This window comes from Mesocricetus auratus, unplaced genomic scaffold (genome assembly GCF_017639785.1).
Source record: "Mesocricetus auratus isolate SY011 unplaced genomic scaffold, BCM_Maur_2.0 Super-Scaffold_6730, whole genome shotgun sequence".
NCBI lineage: Eukaryota > Metazoa > Chordata > Mammalia > Rodentia > Cricetidae > Mesocricetus > Mesocricetus auratus.
The window spans coordinates 23,525,206-23,540,760 of NW_024429184.1; the positions used below are offsets into that span (position 1 = coordinate 23,525,206).

At 41.3% G+C, this 15,555-nt stretch overlaps 2 protein-coding genes across 5 annotated transcripts in view; one reads left to right on the forward strand and one right to left on the reverse strand.

Moving 5' to 3' along the window:
- Cfap206 (cilia and flagella associated protein 206) overlaps positions 1–9,949 on the forward strand; it is a 33,161-nt gene extending 23,212 nt beyond the window's left edge. For all 3 annotated transcript variants that reach the window (XM_040740381.1, XM_005080827.4, XM_040740370.1), the window contains exons 12-13: positions 6,313–6,456; positions 9,508–9,949. In XM_040740381.1, coding sequence (XP_040596315.1) covers positions 6,313–6,456; positions 9,508–9,738 — 375 coding nt within the window. In that variant the 3' untranslated portion in view covers positions 9,739–9,949. The remainder of the gene's footprint in view (positions 1–6,312; positions 6,457–9,507) is intronic.
- Rars2 (arginyl-tRNA synthetase 2, mitochondrial) overlaps positions 1–15,555 on the reverse strand; it is an 86,046-nt gene that overhangs the window by 7,193 nt on the left and 63,298 nt on the right. The window contains exons 16-17 of one of the 2 annotated variants that reach the window (XR_005874990.1): positions 9,269–9,401; positions 4,108–4,485 (exon numbers count right to left, since the gene is read on the reverse strand). The exons of the other annotated variant lie outside the window; for it this stretch is intronic. The gene's annotated coding sequence lies outside the window, so the exon portion shown is untranslated. Of the gene's footprint in view, positions 1–4,107; positions 4,486–9,268; positions 9,402–15,555 lie in introns of those variants that run through there. 2 annotated transcript variants of the gene reach the window in all.

Consider the following 15,555-nt stretch of genomic DNA (forward strand, 5'->3'; position numbering starts at 1 on the left):
TCTCTCTCTCTCTCTCTCTCTCTCACACACACACACATGTGCATTTTATGTGATAATAGAATTATTTGCATTTATTTTTAACTTAGAGGTGTTTATTAGATATATCTCTGTCACTTCTGATTGATAGTTAACTTTATTGGTTTTGTTTTGTTTTACGAGACAGGGTTTCTCTGTATTGTTTTGAAGGCTGTCGGTCCAGCCCGGCCTCGAACTCACAGAGATCTCCCTGCCTCTGTCTCCTGAGTGCTGGGATTAAAGGCATGCATCCCCACCGCCCGGCTGTCAGATTGTTTAATATATCAACCAGGGCTGGAGAGATGGCTCAGCCGTTAAAGGTTAGGCTCACAACCAAAACTATATCACCCAAATGTATTTACAAGTTCCTACATGTGCATTTTAACAGGGTATGCCAGAAACAAAAATAATTTTAGCACATAATGAAAATGAATGAAAAAATAAAATAACTGAAGTGACCACAGGTGTTATGTATCTCTTGGATACAATACATGAAAGCATTATCTAGACACATATAACAATACATGAAATCTAGGTGTACCTAGTAAGAAAGGTAGAAAGTTGTAAGAGAGCTATAGCAGCACTGAAGGTCAAATGGTGAAGTGTTTCCTGTAGACTTAAAGCTTGTTAAATAGCATAGCAAATGTGTCTTTGCTGATTAAAATCTTTTTTTGCTAGAAACAGTGGTGCACACCATTAATCCCAGCACTTGGGAGGGAAAGGCAGGTAGATCTCTGCAATATTGAGGCCAGCCTGGTCTACAAACATCAAGGAATGAAGAAGAAAGAAAATATCTCCTTTTTCATTCTTTTTTTTTAAAACAGGGTCTCACTATGTAAACCAGGATGGTCTCTACCGATTTCTGGTATTAAAGGTGTGCACTACCATGTCCAGCTGAAGGAAATGTCTTTTTACATATTACTTTAGGTCAAAGCTTTTATGCCTTTAATTTATAGTGAGGCTATTATATTTCTAATGCTTGCTTATTATTAAAAGAAAAGGGGAAGAGTTATAGTTTCTTGAGTCAGGCATCATCTGTCAGTGCTAGCCAGTTTCTTACCTTTGGTTAGGCAACACAGGCCTGTCCCATAAGCCCCTTACCCAGATTTTGTCATTGTGTACACCCAGGTGGCTGTTTTCCCCTCTAGGTATTCCTAGAGACCCATGGATCAGAAAAGCTTCTGTCTAGTGTAGAGTTCAAAGACAGTCATACACAACAGCTGTTTTTTTTTTCTAATCCCTTAAAGTGAGGAATTATAGAGTTTAACTTCCTTATGACCTTTTACATAAGTCAGCCCCTCCCACAGAACATCACAGAGGGTGGAAGGTGGCCAAGTTCTGGTGGCTGAGCTGTTAGCTTTACAGAAGGAAAGCAGAGAAGCACAGAGCGTGTATAAAAAGCTCATCTTAAAACAAAGTATGGGAACAGTTATCCTTCACGCACCGTCTTGGGACACTAAATTCTTGCACCATAGATGTTGACACGGAACAGAACTCCTACCCCAAAAGGAGTAAGAGATAGATAGTTTACCTTGAAGCCAAATATGAGTGACCATGGTCTAGGAATTCAGATTTAGGCTACCCCAAAGTCCGTGTTCCAATATGGAAGCAGTTCCAGGAAGGTTTTATAGTTTTACAGAACAGAGAGAGTGGTAAATGAAGTGCTTTTCAAATACATCAGTAGAAAGCATCTAGTGGACTAAAGCAATGAGGGAGCCTCTGCTGTGGGCCTCCCACGCTGTCTGATGACAGTCAGCCTGTTGGTGGGTGAGAGCTGTCTATTTGTACATCCCAACAACTTTACCTCATTAACTGTCACACGGTTGTTAGCTCACATAGAGATGAGGATAATAAATGGTTCGTAAGAGGGCTAAAGGTGGCCCAAGATAGTTTGGCCGTGAACTAGTAATATTTCAGATTCACCAGAACCTTTTAAGTGCAGCTCAGTTAATCAGAAAAGAAAGTGCACCTTCTTCCCAGGAACTTCATTCACACATGGTAATACTCAGCTCACTTTCCCACTCTTACAAGTTCAGTATCCCTTTCGTAGGGAATGAGGGGGGACTTCCTGATTCAATTAACCTAGTCAACATAATCATACAGACCAACCTGATCTAGAAAAGTCTTCATCAAAACTGCCGTCCCAGGTGATTCTAGACTGTTCTAAGTTCACAATTTTAAAAGCCACCACAGTTATCTGTGTATATTCTCTTTTCTCATTTTCTTTATTTTTCTTAGTCAACCCTATTTCTTGTTCCTTCCTCTGTGAAAGACTGGGGTCACCATGGACACCCCTGAAATGAAGAACACAGATTATTTGGGAATCAGAGTGCAGAGTCTTTATCCTTAGCCATATTATATTGTTACAGCTTTGATTGCAAAATACATAGTGCACGAGATACCAGTCTCCTAATGCCTTTTATTCTACTGGACAAAGAGCAGCTTTCATATGTTGCTTTCCCCAGAAGATAAATGTGAATAATATGACATGTGGTCAAGGAAATACCCGTTGGAATGTGAAGACGCTATTCTGCAAACTTGACAAACATCTTCTTGTTTGTAAGGGAGTCTGGCAAGTGCATTGTCCCGGGCTGACATCAGCTCAGCGAATTTCCTTCACTTAATTTTAAAGCTCAGAATTAACAAAAGGTCCTAGCTTTTTTAGAGGAGGTAAAAACTGGACTGGAAACAAAGAAAACAAAGGCTATTGAAACATTGTAGCACTTCAAATCATTACCCAGCTAGGGAATAGAGCAGGTACTGCCACATTATGGGCCGTGTTGGGTGTGTCTGTATTTATCTTGCTACAATGATAAGCAGCCTTAGTGCAGCACTGAATAGAAGTGTTTAAAGTAGGTGTCATTGTCTTCCTGGAGTTCTTTTCCATTCCGTGATGTGGTTTGTTATAGGAGATCCATTCCCATGGATCTTGTCAGGTTAAAAGTCCCTGTTATAGCATTTGCTGAGATGTTAAAAAAAATTGCTTTTACAGCTGTTGACAGATGATCAGTTTTTACTCCATAATCTTCCCATATCTAAATTACTGTATGTTAATTTACTTATGAGATTAAACAGCTTTACCTAAGACTGAGCTAACCTTGCCCAGTTTTATTACATTAAATATATATTTCTATAACTAATTTAATATTAAGATGTTTTTCATGTACAGTATTCTACTTATTTTTATCAGATTTAATGACTTATTTTTCTAGAAACTTATTAAAACTATTTTCATTAAGGTTTCAAGAGTCTTCCATAACTGGCTTAATCTCAGCATGATCTTTTGCCCACAGCACATTTTGGTTGTTTTTGTTTTTGTTTTTTTTTTTGGTTTTTCGAGGAAGGGTTTCTCTGTGGCTTTGGAGGCTGTCCTGGAACTAGCTATTGTAGACCAGGCTGGCCTCGAACTCACAGAGATCCGCCTGCCTCTGCCTCCCGAGTGCAGGGATTAAAGGCGTGCGCCACCAATGCCCGGCTGGTTTTGGTGTTTGAGACATGGGCTGGGGGCAAGAGATCATGTAGAGATTAAGTCAGTTACGGAAGACTCATGAAACTTGGAGCTTGCTATGTAAAACAGGCTAGCCTTGTACTCACAGAGATCTATCCTGTCGCTGCTCCTTAAGTGCTGGGATTAAAGATGTGTGCCACCATGTCCAGCCTTTTCTGTTGTCCTTTGTGTCTGTCTGTATTGTTTTGGGACAGCATCTCATGTAGCTCCTGCTTCCTCTTGCCGGCCCATTCATTATGCTGCATTCTAATTCCATATATTACTTACATTAGCCTTTCTCTCTCTATTTTGATTCATCTTGCCAGGTCCTGCCTTAATTTATTATACGGATTATTTATTTTACTTGTGTTAGACTGTTTTCTCTTGGAGAACCGTCATCCTGTTGAACACTTGCTTCATTTCTCCCCTCGTGTTGCGTCTTCACCCCCTCCCCCATGTACTTCCTCTGTTTTGTTCTACTTGTCTTCCCGGCTTCCTTCGGTAGCAGCATGCCTCATTAATTTTTGTGCTTTAGGAATGTATGGACTACACTGACTCAGTTATAGACCACCTGCTTTTAGACACAGACATTCTCCACACAACGCTGGTTTCTAATTCCCTGTAGCATCTTTATTTAGCTCAAAGTTGTTTGTTAGCTTGCTCATGTAGGGCAGTTTTCATTTTTAATTCCAATTATTTGTTTTTTACCAGAGCTTTCATGTGACATTTTAAAATGTATTTTTCTTTCTTACAAACATGTACGAGTCTTTAAGATGAAAGCAAAACATAACTGTGTGCGGAGTTAGAGAGACAGCTCAACAGTTAAGAGCACGGACGGCTTGCTCTTGCAGAGACCTTGATACTGGCAGCTCAGTATCACATGTAGCTCAAGTTTCAAGTTTCAAGTGCTTCAACATCCTCTTCTGGCCTCCTCGGGCTCTGTGCTCATGCAATGCTCAATGAGATGTGTTACACACACACACCTAAAAATGTTAAACAATCTTTTTTAAAGTGTGTAAATATATATGTATTTATGTACACACATAATTTATAATGTATCTACATATGTTTAATTTTGAAGTTATGAGAATTATCATACAAAATCTTAAAGCTATTTGTGGCCCTATTGATATATTCATTCTTGAAGTTATCATCAAATTTGTTTTCTCAAGTCAATGGATCTCAAAATTTCGAGTTGTAGATTTCCTGGGTATCAGTTCTTTTTTTATGACTATGATAAAAATTGTTATCTTAAGCTTAACATATTCAGTTCTGTGCTCACTGAAATAATTTAGAAAAATATGGCAGGAACCAATCATTCAAAAACATATGAGAGGAAACTTTTAATAGATACTGCATACAAATTAGAAAAATGTCATTCACCATTTTACTCTGATTTTTTAAAATCTTGGCCTGGCATTCAAGATATACACAGTCGTTTTTGTTATTTGTTTTATTCTTTTACTGCTAATTCGCAGCCATGACTTCTCAATGTCAGAAAACAATGAGTTAATATCCTGGTTCCATACTTGTTCTACCTGCCCAGATCGTCTTCTGTTAGAAGATAACTGGGTAAAATCACCATTCTCATGCATGTATGAAAGTAAGTATGTGTTAAAGAGTATGATCAATTCATCAGTCAGTGAGGGAACCATAGATTTACCCTGGTTTAAAAGAATACACACTCCTAGGATCCCGGAACTCAGGAGGCCAAAGCTGGAGCACTGCAGGCCTGAAGCCAGCCTGGGATGCAGGATGTGGCCTTATGTCAAATCCCTCCCAAAAAGGGGGGGGGGAATCCTAGCAAACACATCTATGCGCCTAAAATATTCAAATAAATGTGCAAATAAAGACAAAGGTATTTGTTTTCCCTCAGAGGGAAAGAACAGATAGATGTAACGTGTGTATAGACAAAAGCTGTTTGTCCTTTCTCTGTTAGATGCAGCTCAGAGATGTAAGACAGCTAAAGACAGTAGAAGGTGTATCCTCCAGAGACGAGGCCTGGTTTGCTGTTGAAACATAATTTTTCTCTGTACACCTGGGTTTTTCCCTTTGTGTCTATTTAATCCACAGCTTTTCTTTGGTGACCTTCAGTTACCTATGCAACTGTCTTACTTAATTACCACTTAATTCTATTATACAATAGGGTTAATTATCTTTTCATTATGCTTTCCCCCACCTTCCTTCCCCACACCATAAGAAATTATATCTGTATTCAGTGGTATTGATCATCTTAGCTATGGGAAGTTACTGCCTCTTCCCTCCTCTTTACTATGATTTTAATTCCCTTCCAACTATCTCTAACAATACCAAACACAACATAATCAATTGTTCTTAACCTGTAATACCTAATACTTAATATTGGGTGTCCTTGGAAAAAAACAGATAAAAAGCAAAAGACTTTGGGTGATCTATTATAGATGAATATTCAAAACTCATCCAGAGGACAGTTAAATAGATGGGATTTATATCTAATATTTAATTACTGGTTATAATTTCTATTTCCTCTTATACTACCAATTTTGAAGAGTAGTAAAAGACATTTGAATATTTAGTAATCTTTGGTGTTTTTCCCTTCTAAAATACCCTCCCACATTAAGTTCACAAAGTCATGAATAAAGACAGACTATGCAGGAACACAACTGCATTTGGCTTGCTAATTACAGGCTTTTCTTTACTGGCGTTACAAGTATATTCCATGTTCCAAAAATATTTTGCTAGTCTCTTGGCAGTTTTAGTTAATTTTTTCAGTTATCCATATATAATGTTTATGTTTATAAGTACTAATTACAAACTTCCATTTTCTTTAGATGAGAGATGTTGACAAGCATTATATAAAACCAATTACGAAAAGTGAAAATAGCACACAGACAGATACACACATATTGCCACCAACTACCGTGAGATCATATGAGTGGAATGAATGGGAATTAAGAAGAAAAGCCATAAAACTGGTTTGTAACAGTAATTTTCAAATTGTTCAAAGGTGGGGAATTTTGATGTTGTTACCCATACAGTTGGTAAGTTAAATAGTTTATATAAATGTAATAAGTTCTACACAGGTCTCTGCTGACATAAAAGTAATGAGCATGATATATAACTTGCTGGCTTCATATATTGTAAGGTTGTCTTCTAATTTTAAAGCTGTATAGATATATGGAAGCATCGCCAGGAGGTGATAGCACACACTTTTAATCCCAGCACTCAGGAGGAAGAGGCACGCAGATTTCTGTGAGTTCCAGTTCAGCCTGATCTACAGAGCAAGTTCCAGGACAGCCAGAGCCACACAGAGAAACCCTGTCTCAACTCTGCTGCCTCCCCCACCCCATGCCACCACCAAAAAAAGAAATATAGAAGCATGAACCACGCTCTAGTAAAACCAGCCAGTTACTAAGCAATGATGGTTACTCTTTACTTCCTATTTGAAAACCATTTTTCCTGGGCTGGAGAAATGGCTAGGTGGTTAAAAACACTTGTCATTTTTTCAGAGGGCCGGGCGACCACTTGGGCAGCTCAGGTTGCCAGCTCCAGGGGATCTGACATTCTCTTCTGGCCATTGCAAGCCCTCAAACACATGAACACAGATGCAGAGACATAAATCAAAACAATAACTCTTAAATATAAAAAGAGTTCCTTTACTCCATTTCCTCCTCCAGCTACCTGGAACTCTGAGACCTGCCTAGGTTAAAGGGTGAGTTCATGGGCAGCCTGAAGAACTTAGAAAGAACCTATAACAAGATTTTGCGTGCGTGTGTGTGTGTGTGTGTGTGTGTTGTATATTAAAGACTGCATACATAGCTTAGTGGTAGAGCACTGACCTAGCTTCCCAGAGTTAAACTACTCTACCAGAAAACAAAACAAAAACCATCAGCAACAGCACACCCTATTCCTCCCACTTTTTTTTTAACCTTTTCTGTGAAATCATAGGTACTGTAGCACCCTACACCCCTTAGGATAGGTTTGTGCTCTGTAGCCCGGGATGACCTGGAATTCAACATCCTCGTGTCTTAACCTAACCCTCCTAAGTGTCGGGATCACAGTTCTGTGCCCCGTGCCTTCCTCATCGGGCTAGACACTGCATCTTGTGGATTCACTGTAGTCGTAGCAGGTGCTGACTCTTAAAGCCTGTCTTCGAAGCTGTCATCCGTGTCCTACTCAGTAGAATTCCTCACTTGCCTATTTTTTATAGTATCTTATCATTTAAGACAGCAGGTGTTTAATGTATTAGTATCATTTACTATGCCAGGGACCTTTGCTGAATAACAAGGTAGGGGGATAAGTAATTTCCCTTATTAATAACTTTTCTCATACCCAACAAAAACAGAGGAGGGAGGATTTATAGCATATATGTGATAAAGATCATTTATGCCTGTAGCCTTCGTGTGTTTTACCTGCCATTGCACTGAAGTCTTGTGGGAAGTCAACAAGGTTACTCGGTGAGAACGGAAAGTTTGCATGGCAATCTTCAAATGCAGGCAAGGGGAGCTGTGGAGCTGGCAGTCCCTGTGTGCCTGCTTGAATGGGAGGCAGAGCCAGGAGACTTACCCGAAGCAGAGCTGACCTGGCTATGCAGCAGCAAAGTTCCTACGAACGCCTCAGCCAGCATTTGACTGTGACTGGGGGCGGGGTGATACATTTACAATTGATTGAGAATGTGAAGTGTGCTGAGGCAGATCTTTTAATGCCCAAGGAGGGGTGAACAGAAAGAAGATGGGGATTTCAATAAGACTGAGCAGAAGAGTGCCAGCATTGGCGGGACAGCACGGAGAAAGATTTTAAGGCTAAGGATACAAAGACTCTCCCGGCCTCACTGTGCATTGGTGCTTACTGCTGAAAAGTTAATATATCTTCCAGAATGTCTTGTAATGGACAGTGTAGGAACTGGCTTGACCTGGGCTGGAGTATAAACCAGTGGTGAAGCCTTTGCCTAGCATGGGGGAGGCCCTGAGTTCTAATCCCAGCACAAAACTACTTGCTTATGTAATAAGTCTCTTGGAATGGTAGAAGTATGCTACCAGAAGTAATGAAAAATATAAGGCTCATTAATGTAGACTATATGCTGGGCCTTTGTAGGGAAGAGATGTGGATTTTTGATGGTCCAAATTCTGAAATAATTAGGTCTGTCCTCCTTTACTCATATGCTCTGGTACCCACTGATGTTTTTTCTTATCCTTTTCCAAAATCTTAGTACTTCTTATCCTCTCCTGTTTCCTTGTGGGGCTGAGGATCAAGTCAGGGCTTTCCATGCGCTATCCAACCCAGCAGTCACTGAGTTCTACCTTCCAGCCTTATCCTCCATGGCCAAAGCCTGTGCAATCAGTTTAAACTCATGTTCACTTGCTATCCATAAAGAGAGTAAGCAAAATTAAAATTGCGTAATCTGAAAACAGACTTTTATATTAACAGCATAGGGTGAAGCTCATTTTAAAAATTCACTATAAATCTTAAGTTTTTCATTTACAAGCCAAAACAAGCATGGTTTAAAAACTGTCAAAGTTCTACAGGTCTTAAAGATTAATATTAAGGCAATCATAAGGTCATTTAGAGTCATAACTGAAATCATTGCAACTCAGTGTTATGCACTTTTCTTTAAGCTCACTTTCAGCATTTCAAGTTTTCCTGCTTTATAAAGAATTCTGTTTCTTATTCTGTTCTTGATTTTTTTTAGTGTTCCAATGTTTTATAGAAAAAAATGAGGTATTTGACCCATCAGAATAATTCAGAAAGCTGCCATGCAAGTTGCTAAATTCAGTCTCCAGAACCTACCACAGAAGAGAGAATTAACACCAGGAGCTTCCTCTGCCTCCCACATGCACGCCATGGCAGGCAGTCACATCACATACATCCTCATGCTCACCATCCTCACCACCGTCATCATCACCACCGTAGAAATGTTTATCTGTAGAATGGGAAAAATAAGACGCAAATATTAACTAAATGCTTATTAATTTGTATACTATTTATTTTTAGAGAAATATTAATCCCGATTTTCTCTTTCTGTATAGGCTAATTTGCGCCAGAAAATTACTCACTCCGTACAAACTGACCTTAGCCACATGAGAAGAGATAACAGCTCACAGGTGTACCCTTTGAAAAATGTTAGCACCCAGTCCATGAGAGAAGGCACCACGCGGGTGCCCAGGCCCCAGATTTTCATAGCTGGTCTTCGTGGGGGACAAACCAAAACAACCTACGGGGTAAAGGTAAACTTAACCAGAGCAGTGGACGAAACCTAGAGATGGAAATTTAAAGGAAACTGCTCCTGAATAGGAAGTATGGAAAGGAGTTCAAAGTACCGTACATATACATAGTTCATTTTGTGGGGGTGACATAGGCATTGGTTATGTGAATATGTATTAGAGCCCCATATCTTGCCTGAATACTGTAAAGACCTAAAAGCAATTTCTGTAACACATTTCTTGTTCTATTAAAAATGACAAAAATAAACCTCTGTCCATTTATTTGTTTTATCTTTAGAAAAAGTTTAGCAGAATTTAGATTGAAATTGTAATGCAAGTTAGATTAACATAAGCGTTAACACTTATTCTGAAAGACCCCCGTAGAGATGCTTTCACGGAAGGGAGACCCGTACCCAAGGAACAGCGAGACCACGAACTTGGATGCAACAGCAAGAGGCTTTTATTGGTAACATGCGGGTACCCGGGCGTCTCAGTCTCGGGGAACTGAGCGCGCCGAGCTGGGGACTCAGGGGTTCTTTTATAGCAAAAAGCGCGGGACAGAAGCGAGAAGCTTAGTAACAGGACCCTGATTGGACAATTTAAATGAGGCTAGGGTTCGGGGCAATTGAGGTTTTTCTTGGAACTCTAGTCTTGGCCCTGTCCGAGGAACAATCGGTTTCTGTGTCTGCTCAACCCTGCTGAGCTGGCCATCTGGCCGCCTGCAGATATCTCTGTGTTTGCCACCAGGCAGCCTGTGTCCTTGGGCTGAGCTTCCTTTTGATAGGCAATGACTATGCAGCTGTGGAGGAACGGAATTTTCCATAAGCCTCAGCTTTCAGCTGCCTGTTAGACTGGGCCAGGGTCTTTCAATTCTAAAACACAGTACTTTCTGCTCATTAGCTACTCAATGTTGACACACATTTCAATATAATGAGTCTTACTGTCTGGAGCACTTAAAGCCAGAATTCACATTACTCCTTTTAAAACCTGGAGATTTGATATTTATACCACCTGTGTTTCAGGTTCCCTGAGGAAAAAAATCAGAATATCTGGTAACACTGGCTGGCATTCCAACTTTATCCTTTCAAGTTGTCTGTTGTTTAACCCAAAGCCTGCAGCATAGAGGCCTCCCACTTCAGACTCCCCAGCCTCAGTGGCTGTGTTTGGGTTTCTGTGAATTACTATACCTTAGGGGAATAGTTGTATTACTCTTACATACTTCTAATACCAACTAATGGACAAGAAAGTTCCCAGGTGAGAGGAACTAGCAGGAGAACTAGGAGAAGGGGGATCATTTATATTTCACATTTTTGTTGTTTTTTGCACAGATGATTTTTCTTTTCCTTTTTGGATGGGAAGGCATATGGCTCAATTAGTAGAATACTTGTCTATCGTGCACAAGGCCTTGGGTTCAGTCCCCAACATTGCATGAACCGTGCATGTTGATACACTGATGTAACCTTAGCATTTGGACAGTGGAGGCAGGAAGATCACAAATTCAAGGTTGCCACTGGACATATAGCAAACATGTAGTCAACATAGAATATGAGACCCTGCCTCAGAAAAACAAACAAACAAACAAACAAGAAGCCTTGGTCTTTTCTGGCCTCTTTGACTTGTATTCCCAGATGTGCTCCTAGCTAGGGGCAGTAGGTGACACTCACCAATCAGGCCCCTTTGGCTTGACTGGGCTCATTGCACTGTTCCCTGACCCAGGTTTCTTGTATGGCCCACAGAGGTGACACTCCTGCCATGTAGCCTCTGAAGGTCAAAAGCCAACACTTCTACTTTTTTAGGACAAAGCTAGACACTTTCTCAACACCCAGTTGGAGAGGTGGCCAAGAATGCAGAATAGGAAAGTAAAAAATAACTCAGACTCAGATTGTAAGTATCTATTTCAACACTAATTTGGTTGTACAAAAGGCACAAATAAACACAGCTACTAAGTTAATAAATATTTCTACCAAGGACAGGATGAAACTGGAAAGTGTAAGAATAACCATGTTTGTGTATCTTCTAGCTTACTAAAAAACTATTTTTTTACAGTTGCTCATTGTTAGAGAATTTGATGAAAAGTTATGTCAGCAGGCATGGGATACTCTGTTCTTTAAATGGAAGCTCTAAGTCACTTTGGTATAGAGGAATAGCATCAATGCCCAGCAGAGGCATAAAGGCTTCATTGAAGGGGTCCCTGAACACAACATTTCACCTCTATGGTAACTAGATAGGACTTGTGTGTCAGATATTTTCTGGAGACATACATAGCATGTGTGTCTACTAACCCCACAAAGAGAATCCATAGCAGACTATAGCAACAATTGCAGCAGTATCCTATTTGGTGAACCTATGAATACTTAAGGGTTGCTAACAAAAATATGAGTGAGGGGTTACTCACAAGGAACAGGAACAACTCAAAAAACGACTGCATCTCATCACTGAATAGCCCACCCCATCATGATTCATGAACATTGCAACCCTGGAGATCTTCGCCCAGCTTGCTGGCAGCTCAACAGTCTGAACATTTCTTTTCCCTGCCATTAGGCTGGTCAGAGTCTCCTACCCAAGCCTGTTGTTTGCTCCTTTCTGTACAGCTGGGGAGTGATCCTGGAGAATATCTCCCTTTTCTGTCATCCCAAGATATGTGATCTTTTGTTTATCTCCCAGTCTCACGAAAGCAAGCTCTCCCTAACCCCAATATTTCAATTCAAAGGAAATTGCTATATAATATTTTTTTACCTACAATCCTGCTCTCAGTCTACTAAAAATATTGTGCATGTCACGAAAGCTTATTCTTCCTTAAAATTCTGTAAATGTGCCCTTTCATTTGCTTCTAAAGATATCCAGTGATTGCTATTATGGTCATATTTGCTGATTAGCATGGGTCAATAAATTAGACTTGTATTGTGTAGTGAGTGAGTCTTTCTGTCCCACCAGCCAGCTCCCAAATGAAGACACAGACTTACTATTAATTATGAAAGCTTGGCCTTTAGCCTAGGCTTGTTTTTAACGAGCTCTTGTAACTTAGCCTGTATTTCTATTGATCTACATTCTACCACATGGCTTTTTCCTCTGTCCTGCCTTGTGTGTCCCGCTTGTTCCACGTCTCTCTCTCTCTCTCTCTCTTGCTCTTTTTTTGGATTTTCGAGACAGGATTCCTCTGTGTAGCTTTGGAGCCTGTCCTGGAACTAGCTCTTGTACGCCAGGCTGGTCCCAAACTCACAGAGATCCGCCTGCATCTGCTACTTGAATGCTGGGATTAAAGGCGTGCACCACCAACGCCTGGCTCCATGTCTCTCTTTGTGCCTCCCCTTTCTTCTCCTTCCCAGATTTCTTTCTGTCCCTGAAAATCCCACCTATACCACTTGTTTAGCTATTAGCCATTCAGCTCTTTATTAAACCAATCAGAAGGTGCCTTGGCAAAGATTGAATACTTAAGGGTACAAAAAGATTATTCCACAACAACATTGTGCTGAGTGAAGACTCCAGTGCTGCTGCTTTGGAGTCATCCACACTCCAGTCAGCAAACCCTCATTCAGTTCTGACTTGACACTATCCGTGGCCCAGGGTTGTTCTTGCTCTGAAAGCTCCAGCTCCACTAGGATCTCTACATGGGGCTTGAGACTCTATCCTCTTAGCCCACAGAGATGTCAGTTGCTTCAGGTGAGAGGACAAGAGTAGTCTCTTTGCCTCTTGTTTGATTTCCCTTCTTGCTCCACCTTTCTGGCCATAAATAGACCTTTCCTAAGATTTCAATAGGTATAGAGAAAAAAACCCTGAGAAATAAGAATCTAAATTATAACTTTGAAATCAGTGAATCTGTTCTGGTTATTCAGACGATTCAGAATGTGTTGTGTTTGCTTTTCACTCTTTATTCTTTAGGCTTTTGGGGGGCCTGCCACTCAGCTACCAAATAAATGACACACAGAGGCTTATTGTTACATATAAATCTCCGGCCTTAGCCTGGCTTGTTTCTTGACAGCTTTTCTTAAATTATCCCCAACTACCTTTTGCCTCAGGGCTTCTTTCTGTATGTCTCACTTTCACTCCGACTCCACGGCTGGCTGGGTAGCTGCCCCCTGATGCCCTCCTTTCTTTCTGATGTCTTGCTCCCCCTCTTCCTTGTTTTTCTATTTATTCTCTCTGCCTGCCAGCCCCGCCTATCCTTTTTCCTACCTCGATACTGGCCATTCAGGTCTTTATCAGACCACCAGGTGTTTTAGACACAGCAAAGAATTACAGCTTCACAGATTTAATCAAATGCAGCACAAACAAAAGTCACACACCTTATAATAATATTCCCCAACAACTAAAGGTGGAAGCTATTGGGTGTCTCAGAATCCCATATTCCTATTACTATAAGGACTGATACTACGTGGCCCAGACTGAACCTGGAACACAGGTTTCTCCTGTCTAGGGCTCTCAAATTCTGGAACTACAGGCATGTGCCACTCCTCCCATCAACACACATATTTTAAACACGAGTCATTTCACCATAGGATTATTTTCTAATAGCATCGTCTAATCACAGTAACCATTATAGTGGTGAGGTGCCTATTCATACATCTTTTTGTTGTCCAAAGATCATGTAGTTACTGTAAGCGTTTCGTCGGGATGGGTCAGGACAGGATGGAACAGGAGTGGGTCAGGTATGGTATTCTGGCACTCGGGAGTCACAGAATACTCAGTGTTACACAGTTCAGGTGGAAAGGTATCTTGGAGCTCGGGAGCCAAGGATACTGAGTGTTACATAGCTCAGGTAGAAAGGTATCCTGGAGCTCGGGAGCCAAGGACCACACCACAGGTTGCAGTAAGCTTGGCAGCTTACAGCCTTGCCTCAGAGAAAGGCTTCTCCGGTGTATCAGCTCCGCTCCGGCAGGACAGGGTCTTCCAGCTGGGGATGTTCACCTAGTGTAGCAGTTTTGCTATGCAGGAGGTTTCTTGGGCGAAGTTGCTACAGTTCAGCTCTGCTCCTGGAGAGCGGAGAGCAGGGAGCCGGGAGCAGAGTGTAACAACTCTGCTCTGCCAAGGAAGGTTTCCCAGGCAAGTGTTACAGCGCTGCTCGCTCTGCTCTGCTCTGCCCAGGGTTGCCTCTGCTTGCTCTGCCCAGGGTCGCCTCTGCTCTGTCGCCGCCGCAAAAGAAGATCTTCACCCGAAGCTCATCCAAAGGTGTTTTTTGGAAGACAGCTGGACCGGCCAAGCTGAACATACACAGGGTTATAGGGATTCCTGAGGTTGGGGAAGTTTTTCCAGAGTAGGGATTGGTCCGATTTCAGTGCTGAGCTCAGATTGGCTAGAGCTCTGCTCCGGGATTGGTTACTTTTTTTTTTTTTTACACAGGATTAGGGTCAGATTTGGCTCCGGTTTCAGGGCCAAAGTGTGTTTCTATCTCTGGTCCTTTTTAGCCTTTTGGCTCCAATTTTAGGGTCAGGGTACACTTCTTTCACTGACTCTGATTCCAGGGACAAAGTGTGTTCCTTTGGCACTGGTTTTAGGGTCAGGGTACATTTCTTTGGTTGTGGTTGCAGGGCAAAGTGTGTTTCTTTTGGCTCTGCTCAGGGTGTGTTTCTTTCACTGGTCCCTTTTCCCTACAGTTACCATGTCAGGCTAGACCGTGACAGTCAGCATGAAGATGCAGACACAAAATTTCCGAGCACTATATAACATATACTAAATTTATCCAAGATGTAACGAATGGGAGGCCGTGATGGAGGTGAAAGTTACAGAAGTTGGAGTTCGCAGACCTTTTCTAACGGCTTGCACACAAACGAATCACCAAGAGCATCCCCAAATCATTTCCAAGGCCTAATTCTCTTTGGAGGGCCAGCAATCCCCAGCCGGAAACGCTCAGCCACCTTGACTCCGCCTCCTCAGCGG